The following is a 16066-nucleotide window of genomic DNA, read 5'->3' as shown; positions in this document are numbered from 1 at the left end:
CATAATGGAGGCATTACACTGTGTGGGGGCATCATACATACTGCATAAGGGGCATAATGGGGGCATTACACTGTGTGGGGGCATCATACATACTGCATAAGGGGCATAATGGGGGCATTACACTGTGTGGGGGCATCATACATCCTGCATAAGGGGCATAATGGGGGCATTACACTGTGTGGGGGCATCATACATCCTGCATAAGGGGCATAATGGGGGCATTACACTGTGTGGGGGATCATACATCCTGCATAAGGGGCATAATGGGGGCATTACATTGTGTGGGGGCATCATACATACTGCATAAGGGGCATAATGGGGGCATTACACTGTGTGGGGTCATCATACATCCTGCATAAGGGTCATAATGGGGGCATTACACTGTGTGGGGGATCATACATCCTGCATAAGGGGCATAATGGAGGCATTACACTGTGTGGGGGCATCATACATACTGCATAAGGGGCATAATGGGGGCATTACACTGTGTGGGGGCATCATACATCCTGCATAAGGGGCATAATGGGGGCATTACACTGTGGGGGGGCATCATACATACTGCATAAGGGGCATAATGGGGGCATTACACTGTGTGGGGGCATCATACATCCTGCATAAGGGGCATAATGGGGGCATTACACTGTGTGGGGGCATCATACATCCTGCATAAGGGGCATAATGGGGGCATTACACTGTGTGGGGGCATCATACATCCTGCATAAGGGGCATAATGGGGGCATTACACTGTGGGGGGCATCATACATCCTGTATAAGGGGTATAATGGGGGCATTACACTGTGGGGGGCATCATACATCCTGTATAAGGGGCATAATGGGGGCATTACACTGTGTGGGGGATCATACATCCTGCATAAGGGGCATAATGGGGGCATTACATTGTGTGGGGGCATCATACATACTGCATAAGGGGCATAATGGGGGCATTACACTGTGTGGGGTCATCATACATCCTGCATAAGGGTCATAATGGGGGCATTACACTGTGTGGGGGATCATACATCCTGCATAAGGGGCATAATGGAGGCATTACACTGTGTGGGGGCATCATACATACTGCATAAGGGGCATAATGGGGGCATTACACTGTGTGGGGGCATCATACATCCTGCATAAGGGGCATAATGGGGGCATTACACTGTGGGGGGGCATCATACATACTGCATAAGGGGCATAATGGGGGCATTACACTGTGTGGGGGCATCATACATCCTGCATAAGGGGCATAATGGGGGCATTACACTGTGTGGGGGCATCATACATCCTGCATAAGGGGCATAATGGGGGCATTACACTGTGTGGGGGCATCATACATCCTGCATAAGGGGCATAATGGGGGCATTACACTGTGGGGGGCATCATACATCCTGTATAAGGGGTATAATGGGGGCATTACACTGTGGGGGTCCTGTACTATGAGAACAATACGTTTCCTCCCTTCCTGTCTCCATAGTTGGGTCGTATGTATCTATTACAGGAAACAGAACAAAAACCTTATGATTCTTATAAAGGGGCAACACAAGACCCCAAAAGAGTCTCGGTGCTGAAGGGGTTAATGCCCCCTGCCCCAGTATTGGGGTCTCCACATACCTCCACCTGCAGAGCCGCCACCACATATATGACTGCTCTGTGCGCACAGGAGCTGTGATGAGGTCACAGGAGGGGAGGAGTCAGGGGTCACATGATCAGGGGCCTCAGTGGATGCAGGACTCTGCTGTGCTGGTTGTCATGGTGCTGGATGAGCTGAAGTTTATGTGTGGGGTCAGGAGGGGTTTACAGTGTGTATGTAGCAGAGCCGCGTGTACGAGGCGTACGGAGCGGAGGCGCGCGTGTACGAGGCGTACGGAGCGGAGGCGCGCGTGTACGAGGCGTACGGAGCGGAGGCGCGCGTGTACGAGGCGTACGGAGCGGAGGCGCGCGTGTTCGAGGCGTACGTAGCGGAGGCGCGCGTGTTCGAGGCGTACGGAGCGGAGGCGCGCGTGTACGAGGCGTACGGAGCGGAGGCGCGCGTGTACGAGGCGTACGGAGCGGAGGCGCGCGTGTACGAAGCGTACGGAGCGGAGGCGCGCGTGTACTAGGCGTACGGTGCGGAGGCGCGCGTGTACTAGGCGTACGGTGTGGAGGCGCGCGTGTACGATGCGTACGTAGCGGAGCCGCCACTGTACGAGGCGTACGTAGCGGAGCCGCGCGTGTACGAGGCGTACCTAGCGGAGCCGCGCGTGTACGAGGCGTACCGAGCGGAGCCGCGCGTGTACGAGGCGTACGGAGCGGAGCCGGGCGTGTACGAGGCGAGCGGAGCCGCGCGTGTACGAGGCGTACGGAGCGGAGCCGCGCGTGTACGAGGCGTACGGAGCGGAGCCGCGCGTGTACGAGGCGTACGGAGCGGAGCCATGCATGTACGAGGTGTACTGAGCAGAGCCGTGTGTCTACGGAGCCGTGTGTACGCTGTATACTCCCAGGTTCGGTCAGAGACACCGCGGCTCTTTATCAGACTGTAGAAGAACTGACACTGGACACTCGGTAAAACTGCGCTCGGACGTCTCTCGTTTCTCGCACAGATATTGATAACATAAGATGGAGTCAGACGAACCCTCCTACAAAACCTGATAACAAAGTCATTACTACAGGACTGGATGAGAAAGGGATTTATTCTACAAGAAACGCTGGGGCCACAAATGAGAGAATCCGGGCCCCGTGGCTGGATACTCCGGGCCCCCAGCGTGTTAGGACCAGACGGGGTCTTTGTCCCTGGAGCTTCTCTGCTCGGTATAATGAGACTCTGAGACTCTGATCTTGTTCTTATAAAGAGGGTTGGAGTAAAATAGAAGCTGCCTGAATATGAGGACCTTGTCTGATCTCTATGTCCTTGTGTACAGAGCTGTGGAGATAGCGCTATTCTCTGTATAATAGATGTGATGTCGCTGGAGCCCTAATACTCCTGTACAGGGGTCTCTGTAGAGATAATCTTACCCCAGCATTATAGATTGGGAGAAGGAAAAAATGGATTGGGGACATTTTACTGAAATTTCCCTTTAAAAAATGTAATAAAAAATGTTTGTAGGAGGTAAAGAGCCGAGGCTGAAGATGCTTTATCTCCAGAAGTCTACAAAAGAAGAAGGATTGGCAACGCCAAATGTCCTTGTCTATTTTCGGATTGGGAGTTAGGAAAAGGGGCAGGAGAACATTTTGGGATTTGTTTTGGGGGGTGGGGGCAAGAAATGCAATATTTGTCCATTAGTGTAAATATATGAATACAGGTAGATCCAGAAATATTTGGACAGTAAATCTTCGTGATTTCAGCTCTAAAGGCCACTAATCTGGATTTAAAATGAAACAGTGATGAGCGAGCACTAAAATGCTTGTTGCTCGGGTCGAGCAAATTGGAATGCTTTGGTGCTGGACCCGAGCAACGAGCCCAATGTAAGTCTATGGGAAACTTGAGCATTTTTCAGGCGGCTCCCCCCGGCGGTCTGCAGGTGGCCTAAAAATTGCCCAAATCGATGGAAACAGTGCTCAAATGACATGGGGAAGACCCCTGGAAGCATTTCTGACTCCCAGGTCACTGGTGTCAACAACGTTGTCAGAGTATTACGCCACTTTTACGGATTCACAATTAAACATACAAAAACAAAATGGAAATATATTAAGGAACATCCTTTCCAGGGTAATGACTTGTATATAAGGCAAAATAAATAACCAAAAACAAAAATACTTCTCCACATCTTGGGCTATGTTCACACATAGCGTTTTTGATGCGTTTTTGCACTTTTGCATTGCTTTCAACTGTGAAAAATACATTCACCGGTAAATGACATTTTAACATTTTACAACCTTATCTGGCCATGTGGTGTGTGAGACATGATCAGACACATCCATGCAGTGCTGAAAAGACATGGGAACAGCATGGGGAAGACCCCTCGAAGCATCTCTGAGTCCCAGGTCATTGCCTAATGATCCTATATTACTGTGGTAATAATACAGACATTTTTGGCAACATGACAAATATTAAACTCCATTTAAAATGGGCAAGGCGCGTAGCAAGGGAGGGGGAAGTGGACATGCACGCCGAGGCCGTGGGCAACATGAAACTGTGCCTGCTGAGGGAGCACAACAGGCACCCACATCATGTCAAACTACCTTCCTGTCCCAATTGCTATGGGTCGCGTAATACCACTCTTGAAGCCAGAGCAGTGTGAAAAGGTTGTTGGTTGGTGTTAGAAAAACTAACACTTCCTTACTTTAGGTAAGGGTACGGTGAGAATAGAGAGGAAAACAATCTTGAATTGTGTGGATAAAACAAAAGCTTATTTAATGTTCATTCAAAAGTTATTACAAAAATGAAGAAAAATATTTCATAGCACAAAAAAAGAAGTATTAGGTTAGAAGAGGGAAAGGAAACAATTATAGGTTCTTACGTATCCAGAATAGAAGCATGATCCGTGTTGGAGATACTCGAGGAATGAGTGATCTCCCCCATTCATGTCTGGCTCTGCTTAAATACCATCTCGCCTCATAGACATACATTGGAGAATATTTTTACAGTTTCATAACCCAATATGGCGACTTGCTGGTATATTAGTAGCTTCTACCATATTAGAACAAAACTAGTAACTTGTGACATATGCATTTTAGCTACGTGCACATCACCTCTTGTTGGTATATTTTAAACATATGGTTAATGACCTTTAAGGATCATTAGTTATCCCCAAATAACCCATATAGACAAGAGTCCTATAGGTTTGACGTACAGAACAGGTTTCTACCAAGGTCCCAGAATAACTGCACATTCTTTCTCTGTATTTGAATCTAAGCATGGTTAGAGCCTAAGCATGTTAAAGCTTATGTATATATATTTTTCTATCATAAGAAATTAATATTTTACAGTCCCCCCGATTATGATTTAAAAATTATCATAATCAATCCTAAACTCATTCTCTCACCATTCGTATCACATTCATTCTTTATTCTGAAAACCTTGTATCAACATCTGTATTGAATGTCATCTGAGTTCCCAAAAGCTTCTAAATTAAAAATTAAAATCAAAAAGTTATATTTTTTTATTTTAACATTTTCTCTTAAAATATCATTAATTTCTGTCTTTATCTTTTTTTGTATATTTTCTTAATTTTACACATAATAAAAATCTGATAAAAAATACACAGCAAGACCAAAATAAATATGATTATGATTGGGTTTGTTAATACATTTTCTGCTGCCATTTTTTCTGAAGACTGTGACCAACTAGTTACCGATCTTCCTAGATTTCTCCACCAAGATGAGCCTGACATACTTGTCCACTCATGTTCAACATAATTTAAGTTACCTTGTTCATGTCTGAATACAATTTCAGCTTCTTTTAGTTGTTTTGTTAACAAACCTTTGTCTTTCTTTATCTCATTTGTCCACATATCCCAAGGGAAATTATATATTTGAGACAAATTGAACTGTATTGGAAGGATTTTCAGATTTCTTGTCCCTATTGATGTAATATTAATACTTCCTTCCTTCTTGTAGATAGTTTTCACATTTCCCCCCATACAGTATAAACCTATTGTCAGATTTTCAGCATGTACACAAGATGAGAAGAATGCAGAAACAACTTATTTTTCGGACATAACTTGGAAACAAATTTTGTTCGAGCTTATTGGAGTCACCAAGTCATGTATCGTGTGCACATTCTCAACTCTGGCATGACATGAGGTATGATTATGGAAACACGAGTTATAAATGACTTTATCCTGTCCAGGTAGACACATTACCTTAGAAACAAAATGTAAGCATGAAGAAATGTCTAATTGTTCAGTGTTTGTACCATCAAATGCAAAATCTGTGTCCTGTAATAGATAATACAGCAATTATGTATTACTAACAGGAATTCCCAGTAATAGGAACCATGGGTTCTTCTCTTCCCGATATTGGGATTAGTGTTACTATACAAATGTTCTGTTCACATCCTAACCACTTATTTACCCACAAATCTGTGTGATTTATTGCAAAATTATATTCTGTATGAAAAATTCTCATTATTCCTAAAGGTGTAATTCTACTTTGCAATGCCTGTGCAATCATTTTCAGATTGGTGGAATATTCAATCTGAATTTCTAGACATGCTCCGGCCACTTGGGATTCCTGTTCACTTTCTATTAGAGCTAAAGTAGCATCTTGTAGATGTGACACTGAAGATCCCAGCACAGCAGCAGTGTTCAAAACCATCTTTTCAAGGAGTTGATTCAAACTTTTCTGAATTTTTACCCCTTTACCTCCGATATACCCAATATTTTCCAAATCTGATTTAAGTGTATGAATGTCCATAGTGTTAATTTAACTTCCCACTGTTCCTAATTCCCCCAAAATACCTTCTAATATCCCCCTCTTACTTCTAACCTGTGTTGAAGTTCTTCTCCCAAAACATAGTTGTATTCCCATTTCCATGTTGATGAGATGTGATTGACACTGGGGATATCTGGATGATATTTTCCAACTAGACATGCTAAAAGTCCAGACCATAGTCATCAACACTCCATCCCTTAATAGAGGTTTAGATTGGAATTGATTGATTTGGAAAGGAGTTGATGGTTGAAACCTTGTCTGTGTACATACATTATCTACTGCTGACCAAACATTTACATCTTTACATTGTTTGTAATTATTTTTAGTTAAAACACAAATTGATAAAGTTCAGAATCTTTAAGAGATGGATTATCTAGAGAAAAAAAAAAATTCTTATCCAACCATCTCACATTCCCGTATTGACTTCTGTTTATAACATTTGTTGGACCATTTGAAAAACTTCCCAAAAATAATTGGTTTCTGGTCCATGTTAACAAACACTCGGGACGTAACTCTAACCTTGTGTTGCATTTCAATTCAAGAGGAGACATATTTTCTTGACTATGTACTGCTTGTGGTGCAACCCTTACTTCTGGAGCGATAGTACTTGTTACTGTAAAAACTACAGATACCTGTACTTGTACTGGTTCTCTGGAAGTTCCATGTTTTTACCCAATCTTCATCTCCTTCTGTAATAGAAAGTAATGAAGGATCAAAAATTTTCCCAAAACGTTGTGTCTTTAACACAATCTCGGTTTCATATGTTCTAACTGTCCCTTTTGCGAGCATATCATTAGTAATATCACTCGACCACACAGCTTTCTCTTCACCTCTTATCTCTATATTCCAGTATAACACATCTGTAGGATTACATTCCCATGTGCCTGTCTTATTATTATGTATATAATCTCCTTGTAACTGTGTAAACTTACTCTTAGGTCCTATGGCAGCATGTAATATTATGGCAGTGTTGTGTATGAAGTGTAGCTCAATGCAGCATTTTACACCATAACCCATGCAAATGTTTCCAGTAATATCTACTAAATCATCTGGTATGTCTTCCTCTATTAGATTTTGTATACTTGATCCTTTTGGTTTCCTTGAGTGTAAAGTTCCTTTGATATGTCCATCCACTTCACTAGTATTTGTTCCATGATATAAAATGTCTTCTGCGTAGACCACAATTAAAATAGTACAAAGTAGCAGAAATGTGGTTCCCATCAGATAGTAGCTTTCCTGAGAAACTTTCTTTTCTTGAAGGATTGGTGTTGAATCCCTTCCATCAAGGACATGGTATTCTGCATTCCAGCTCTTTTTGGAATCCATTTCTTCCTAAAAGAAATGCAGTATCGTTATTTTGCAATATAAAATTTGCATTGATCAACATGTACCCACAATTTTTGTTGTCTGCGGGTAGTTTTAACCACGTTGGATGCTGGTTGCACTAGGATCTTAACTCGTCCCATGGTATCGATTATTTTAAAGGGACCTTCCCAGTTACTTTCCCAAGGTCTACTCTTCCTGAAAGTTTTAATCATGACTAGAGCCCCTTTTTTGAATTTGGATTCATATGGTGGCTTCATCCTCTGCATTCTTGATGCAGGATGTAGAAGAATGGTTTTCAAGTTTTCCTGCAACAATTGCCACCATTTGGACCTTGGAACAGCATCTTTTTGAGGTGTGGACAAAAATGGTTCATGTGGGAAAAACAATGGCATTTTTCTTCCTGTCATTAGTTCAAAAGGAGTAAACTGAGTTGTGGAGAAAGTTGTTCCTCCTACACTCAACAGTACAAAAGGTACTACATCCACCCAAGTATTACCTTTGTCCAATAACATTTTGGCAATTCTGGATTTTATTATCCTATTCATCCTTTCCACAATACCAGCAGACTGTGGATGGTAAGGTACATGAAACTATTGTACCCCTAGAATAGTACAAACTGCTCGCATGATTCTTCCTGTGAAGTGACTTCCTCGATCAGAGATAATTATTCTGGGGATCCCCCAAGTACAAAAGACGTGATTAACTAATGCTCTAGCTGTAGACAAAGCATCATCTTTCCTGACAGGTAAAAATTCAACCCATTTAGAAAAAACATCTACTACAATCAATGCATACCTGAGACCATTTTTACCTGATGGTAATGGACCAATGTAGTCTATTTGTAACGTAGACCAAGGACCATCTGCAGGTGCGGTTCTCAGTAGTGGCGGTTTCTGTCATTTTGGTCTTGGATTAATTTGGGCACAAATGAAGCATGATTGAACAATATTGCGTACAGTCTCTTCCATCTTTTCCCAGTAAAATCTCTCTTTGAGAATGCCTAACAATCTCTGTTAGCCCAAATGACCCAAGCTGTCATGATTATATCTCGTGAACTCATCCTGTAGATGTTTTGGTACAACAGGACGCAAGTCCCCATTTAAGTCATGACACAAAACCCGGGAAGCAACAAGAGTTGTATCTTTTTCTTGTTCTTCCGCAAAAGAAGGGATATGCGTGTCTGTTCTTTGAACTGCTGAAACCTCAAGAGGTTTAGGCTCAAACACTTCTCCTGTCAGGGCTGCCTTTTTTGGCTAACGTATCTGCGGTTGCATTTCCAACAGATAATTCATCATCAGAATTTTTATGGGCAGGAACTTTGACAATTGCAAAACTATTAGGGGTTTTTGAAGCTATCTCAAAAATTGTTTTCAGTGTGTCACTATGTACAAGAGTCTTGTAAGGCTGTGTGCCCACAATGCATTTTTTAAGAGTTTCTGCAGCGGCAATTCCGCTGCAGAAACGCTTAAAAAACGCTTGGTAGAAGGCCTGCCATGCTCCCCAATGCTGTGCACATGCTGCGGAAATTTCCGCTGCGGATTATCATTGCAGAAAAAAATGCAGCACTACCAATTATTTTGCGGAAGCGCTGCATTTTCGCCACCATTGACTTGCATTGGAACGCATGGAATATGCATCACTGGATCTGTAGATGCGCATTCCATGCGTTTCAATGTGCGGATGGTACCCGGGTCTGGAGAGGAGGAGACTATCCTCCGGACCTGGGTACCATAGAAACTGTGAAAAAAAGAATAAAATAAAAAATAAATATTATATTTACCTTCTTATGGCCTCCGGTGTGCTTGTCTTGGCTTGCCGGCAGATCGCGGTAGACTCAAGGACCTGCGCTGACGTCATTTAGTCATGTGATGGGTCACGCAACGCTGACGTCGGCAGGTCCTTCAGTGTACCACGAGCTGCCGGCAAGCCGAGACGCATTGAATAAAGACTCCAGGGGCCATCGGAAGGTAAGTATGATATTTATTTTTTACCATTCTTTCAGTCACACTATATAAATCCATGCCATTTGCATGGATTTATATAGTGTGACCAAGTTGTCAAGTACTTTCCAAGTGATGCTAAAATCGCTTGGAAAGTGCTTGACAACCCACATGTGGAAATGCATGTGAAGAACGCTTCACATCCGCATGTCCCTGGCAGGAAAAACGCATGTACAATGTGCATGTACAATCCGCATGCGTTTTTTTGCCAGGGAGATGCAGAAACGCTCAGGAAAAAATCCGGAGCATTTCCGCATCGTGGGCACATAGCCTTAGAAGAATCTACAGCATCTCTTTTTCAAAACTGACAGGTAATCTGTCAGTGATCTCACAACATAGGAGCTATCACTGTAGATTACAATGGGACACTGATCATCAGCCTCATTCAGCTGTAGCACCATTCTTACCACTTCTAGCTCTGCCCTCTGAGCTGAAAAATGACTCGGTAACTTGTGCTTTACCACTGGTCCTCTTTTGGGATAAAAAATGTCATATCCTGTATAAGAGTGCCCATGTGAATAGAATCTGGAACCATCTACAAAGACTGCTTCATCTGTTACCTCTGCCTACCGTCTGAAAAATGATGGAATCAGATCCTGAAAAGACTGGAGACAATCATGAGTTTGCCCTTCATATTGCATCAACTGAGGAAGAACATATTTGACCTTATAATCTACCTCAATTTGATTGGGAGACAATGACAGTAACCAATGAGCAAATCTCTGATGTGGGATATCTGGGATATTTTTCTCAAAGAGAAGTTTTAGTGTAGAATGAGGAGTTTGTAGAATGATTTTTTTAAAACCAACGCGTTCAGTTGCTTTCACTGCAAAGAAGACACCTACCAAATAGCCCAAAATTCTCCACTCTTCTGCCTGCAATTGTAACAGAACAGCAGACACCGATGTCTCTGATGGGTGAACTTGCAAAACAAATGGAGCTGAAGGATCTACTGTGGACAAAGCAGGTGCATTCTGTAAATTAATTTTCAATTGTTCAAATGAGGTTTGTTGTTCAACATCCCAAGGACCAAAATAATCATTATTTTCACCTTTCAAAAGATCGTACAAAGGCCTGGCCTTTTCAGCAAAATTGTCAATGAGATTCCTGGAATAGTTTACAAGACCCAAAAAATGTCGCAATGCCTTGTGTGTGGTTGGGATTGGGAGAGAAGCGATCGCCTCTATTCTTTCCTGCAATGGCTGTCTTTTTCCTGGACTCAACAACACTCCCAGAAACCTGACCTCGGTCTGCATCAATTTGACCTTTTTAGTGTTAAATTTCAACCCTGCATCATACAACAGTTCAAACAATTCTGTCAAAAGAGAAACATGTGACTCCTTATCCTCAGTAGACAACAGAATATCATCCACATATTACAGTATGAAATCAGGCCTAGAAAATCTGGATAATACCTTTACCAACACCTGATGAAAAACACTAGGTGACAAATGTGCTCCTAGAGGTAACCTGCAAAACAGATATTGTTCATCCAAGAAAGTAAATGAAAACTTGTACTGACAGCTCTTTTTCAAGAGGTATACTGAAAAAAACATTACTGATGTCTAGTACAGAGAAATATTTTGCCTTTGCATTTAGCCTTGCCATCATGTCATGAGTATCGGCAACAATGGGAGCAACATTGGGAGTATGTTTATTAAACATCCGCAAATCCAATATCATTCGATATGTACCATCAGATTTCTATACACACCATAAAGGATTGTTACTTACAGAGTTAGCCTTAGGTATGACACCTTGAGCTAGCGATTCCTGTATGATCTTAGACATAGAACCAATTTAATCTGGAGGCAATTTATACTGACGCTGTGGAGGATCACATCCTTCTACATTCACAATTACATCCTTCATTGTACCCAACCTCATAACTGAACTGAGCCCAAAGAGAAGGGAAGCATTGTACAATTTCAGTCAGTACTTCATCACCACCAGTTTCAGGCCATAAATGGTCTGATGACACAACATCATTCAAGCAAATGCTTCCAACATGGCTATATTCACTAGGGTCAATGACTACAGGTTCCAGATCACTTGATTCCCTAGATCAATTACCCATTCGAATTTCTGCATAAAATCTGTGCCAAGTATATTCTCAGAATCACAACAATACCAAATGTCAATTCCTGTTTTGAAAGAACCTGGTATTTCCAACATAACATTGAGAACGAGCTTTGCGTTTGTTTTTCCTTTTCCGCTGAATCCGATAATATTACAACTTGGAGATTCTGGTTTTACCATCAAATCAAGGTTAGTAACACTTAATTGTGCCCCCGTATCAATAAGAAACACAGCACTCTGTTCTGCCAAAATCACATTGAGAAATGGTCTTCCACAGTCATCCAATGTAACTCGAGTCACAAATTCCAATGGATGGGGTGTGGGAGCATTCTTTGCTAGTCAGAGAGATGGAGGAGATGGGTGCAGACCAGTGTCCCTGCAATTTGACTTTCACGGTCATTTCTCTGATCTGTCTGATTAATGGAGCATATGGTGACTGTGTTTGTGTACTGTCAGTGTGAGAGTATGTGAGAGAATTGAATGGAGGGGCGGAAGGTTTGTTGGATGATTTTGGAATAAGTCAGTTTTCCCTTGCAAGCTTACCTGTTCCCGGTGTACCTGCCTCTGATTTTGCTCTCAAAAATTTCCTGCCTTGCCACTTTAAGTGTCCAAGTATACCACAAAAATAACAATTAATATTGCTCCTCTGTGTGATATTTTTACCTCTATGTTCAGTGTAATCTCTGTTCCTAGATGTTAATGTGGGTTTAGGTTTTGGTTGAGTTTTCTCTGATGTCAGTTGTCTATCTTTTTCCTCATGAACTACAGCTATTTTTGCCTTGACCTGGTTCTGCTTCATGGATCTCCTAATTTTGTCAATAAAAGATGTTGCCTCCTGCAATGATGTCTGAACACTAGCCAATTGCACTGATACAGGATCTAGGTACTTTAATTTTGTTACATACAATTTGATCATGGATGTTGGTTCCTCATTAGGCCCAACAGGCATCATCATTCTATAGGCCTGTTCAAATTTGACCAAAAAAGCAAATGGGTCATCATGGATACTCGCACTCAAATGACGCAAAATGTCAACTGAGGGCGAGTCTCCTGTGGTAAATAATAGCAATTGTCTAAGCCTGTCTTCTTTTGTACTATGTGTCAGTTCATTATCCTCATTTAGTCTGGGCGTGATCTGTAATCTTTTTGCCATATATGAGGGTAACCATACTCTGAATGTCTTGTTTTTTTGTTCATCATTAAGATTGAATTTATCTTTATTAGATTCAAAAATATCTGCATTATAAAAAGCATCCATCTTCTCATTGTACTTTGGAAAGTCTGTTACAATTTTCATTAATTGATCATGTATTTTAAGATTGATTTGTGCTGCTTTGTCATGTAATTTTTTCCTTTGTAATTCATTTCCCTGTAAACTTTCTACTGAAATATCTGGATTTTGTGTGTCTGGTACAAATGATGTAGAGGTATTATCTTCACTTTTACTATTGGATCTTGTACTTACAGAAACCTTTTTTATGTCTTGGTGTAATTTGGACAATAACTCTGTCCAAGGATCAATTTGATCCAATTATTCAATATGTTCTGCCAAAATCAAACAATTAGGATAATCAAAGTAATCCCCGTCAGCGTCTTGTGTCTCAGTATGACTGGTCTCCTGTGTGTCCACCTGTTTGTCAGAATGACTGATGTCCTGTGTGATAATCCAGGCTTTCTGTGTGTCAGTTTCTTCAAAGACTAAATTATTGTACACACGGACCATATGCATCACATTTTGAAGCCTTCTCTGTAACTATTTTACAGAGAGAAACCTTTTATCAGTACTAAGATTCTCTGCTTCACATTGGCTATACAAACTAGACCATAAATGTGCATCTGTATGACTATGAACAAACTTAAACTGTATGTTAGTTTTCTTAGAATAGTCATGAATAAAATCCATTTCTCACCTATGGAATGGCTTTTCCTCTCCTGGATTGATCCAACCGTTGATGGATGGTCCTTTGTGGCTTTTCTGTGTTCCGCAGACCTCCATGTGGTTGTATGCTTTGGAGACCAACTCCTCACCGTCCTGTAGATTCCATTTGATCCCTGTGAATATGTGGAATTCCTGAGACTTGGACAACAGGTTTGTTTTTTTTTTGCCTGATCCTGTTCTGTCCACTTCTATGGAAGCAGTGGTGTAATGTCTGACCCTGCTCTGTTCACTTCTATGGGAGCAGTGGTGTAATGTCTGACCCCGCTCTGTTCACTTCTATGGAAGCAGTGGTGTAATGTCTGACCCCGCTCCATCCACTTCTATGGGAGGAGTGGTGTCATGTGTGACCCCGCTCAGTCCACTTCTATGGTTGCAGTGGTGTCATGCGTGACTGTGCTCAGTCCACTTCTATAGGAGCAGTGGTGTAATGTGTGACTCCACTTCGTCCACTTCTATGGGAGCAGTGGTGTAAGGTGTGACCCCTCTCGTCCACTTCTATGGGAGCAGTGGTGTAAGATGTGACCCCTCTCGTCCACTTCTATGGGAGCAGTGGTGTAAGGTGTGGCCCTGCTCCATACATTAGAAACTGTGTATGTAATTCCATCCTGTATGATACACTCTGCTGAGCTCAATATCTAATCCCATAATGTGATACACTACACTTAGTCCTGTATCTAATCGCGCATGTGATACAGTCCACATATCCAACCCCAGTTTATGATACAGCGAGCAGCACCATCAGGATCAGCTCTGCCGGTCGTCCTCAGTGACACTGTACTTGTCAGTATCACTGGCGGTCACTAACAAAATGTGCGATACTCTCCAGACCAGTGTATCTAATCCCGTCATCGTGTGCATTACGCCCTGGACTGGACTGATGTATCTAATCCCGTCATCGTGTGCGATACACCCTGGACTGATGTATCTAATCCCGTCATCGTGTGCGATACGCCCCGGACTGGTGTATCTAATCCCATCATGTGATACACTACACTGAGCCCTGTATCTAGATATGTGTAGTGTATCATGTGCTGTGAAGAATCCCAGTGTGTGTAACACTCCGCGTATTGTTATGGTAAATATTTATACTTTGTTTTGATTATTATTTTAGACAATTAAATCTACCTATATATTTTTGATAATTTAATATTAGCCTTATAAGTGTTACTCATAAAAGCGATAACACGGCATTGTATGAAATATAGAGCTGTCTTCGTGTTAAGCTTTCCTTGTTTTTAAAAGTATAGTAAATTAGACAGAACTGCTTTCAAGCACGACTGTTATTTCCAATTAAAATACTTTCTTTCTTAGGTAATGTTAGCCACCCCTTTCTTCTTGGGGTGTAATAAAGTACCTGTTGCTTGGGTTCTGAGGGCAGACAAGAATTATACACTCAGACACTGGCTGTATGTTATTTTCTTTCTCAATCTCAATTATCTCAATCCAGATTCTTGGAAGGGCTACCATGACAGTATCTAACCCCAGCGTATGATACAGAGAGCAGCACTAACAGAAGTGGCGCTGCCGGCCGTCCTCGGTGACACTGTACTTGTCAGTATCACTGACAGTCACCAACAAAATGGCTCCACACTGTGATCCTAAACTTCATCCTCTCTTATCCTGTTACAAACACCCAGAAGGGGAGGAGAGGAGCGACATCACACACAGGAGAGCAGACCCAGCCCACATTTACTGCAGTCGTAATGTGAGCTAGTTGTACACAAGGTTTTCATGGAAAATTTCAGCAGCTGCTCCCCCTAGTGTTTAAAAGTGGAAATACCAAACCTTGTTAAATTATTTTTCATATTTTACTTCATTAAAAACAAATAATATTATTTAAAAAAAGAAAATCAAAACATTAATACTTTACATTTTTTTAATTGTTTACATTTTTTTATGGCACCTTCCCTTTAATCATCTAATTGCTGTAGTTACTATTGACAGCAGAATCTAAGGAGTTAAACGGTCATGGTCGGTTCCAACACTGATTGTGGCCAATGCAGCAAGTTGTCAGCTATAGTGTACAGCTGGATTGTCACCTGTCGGAGGACGCTAGTCTCTTATACCTCAGGTCAGTAAAGACATATTGGTGGTCATTAAGCGGTTAATTATGTTATATGTTTTTGTACAATTTGTCAATCACATATATATTTTCTCCCCATCTGAGTCATTTTTGATGGTCAACAAAATTGATTTTCCAGTAATTAATTTTTCATTTTTCACACTCTTGGTATGAGAATGACTTCTCCCGCTGTGGGATTTTTGATGTTTAAAGGGGTTGTCCAAGTAGTGGACAAACATTCCACATGTTTGACCCTAAAATAAAAATAATTATTGACAGAAATATTTCACTTTCTACCAAGTGAGATAGGAG

The 16066-nt window shown here is 41.8% G+C and overlaps 1 protein-coding gene across 1 annotated transcript in view; it reads right to left on the bottom strand.

Moving 5' to 3' along the window:
- LOC141198681 (uncharacterized) overlaps positions 1-13050 on the bottom strand; it is a 29664-nt gene extending 16614 nt beyond the window's left edge. The window contains exons 1-6 of the mRNA XM_073663082.1: positions 12417-13050; positions 11748-11995; positions 10352-10549; positions 7281-7680; positions 6981-7037; positions 6396-6481 (exon numbers count right to left, since the gene is read on the bottom strand). Of these exons, the coding sequence (XP_073519183.1) occupies positions 6396-6481; positions 6981-7037; positions 7281-7680; positions 10352-10549; positions 11748-11995; positions 12417-13050 (1623 nt within the window). The remainder of the gene's footprint in view (positions 1-6395; positions 6482-6980; positions 7038-7280; positions 7681-10351; positions 10550-11747; positions 11996-12416) is intronic.
- Positions 13051-16066: the final 3016 nt, after the last annotated feature.

Source organism: Phyllobates terribilis, unplaced genomic scaffold, assembly GCF_046119375.1.
Source record: "Phyllobates terribilis strain yellow unplaced genomic scaffold, ASM4611937v1 Scaffold_99__1_contigs__length_5935540, whole genome shotgun sequence".
In the NCBI taxonomy this organism is placed as follows: Eukaryota; Metazoa; Chordata; class Amphibia; order Anura; family Dendrobatidae; genus Phyllobates; species Phyllobates terribilis.
This window is presented reverse-complemented; position numbering and strand designations above follow the sequence as displayed.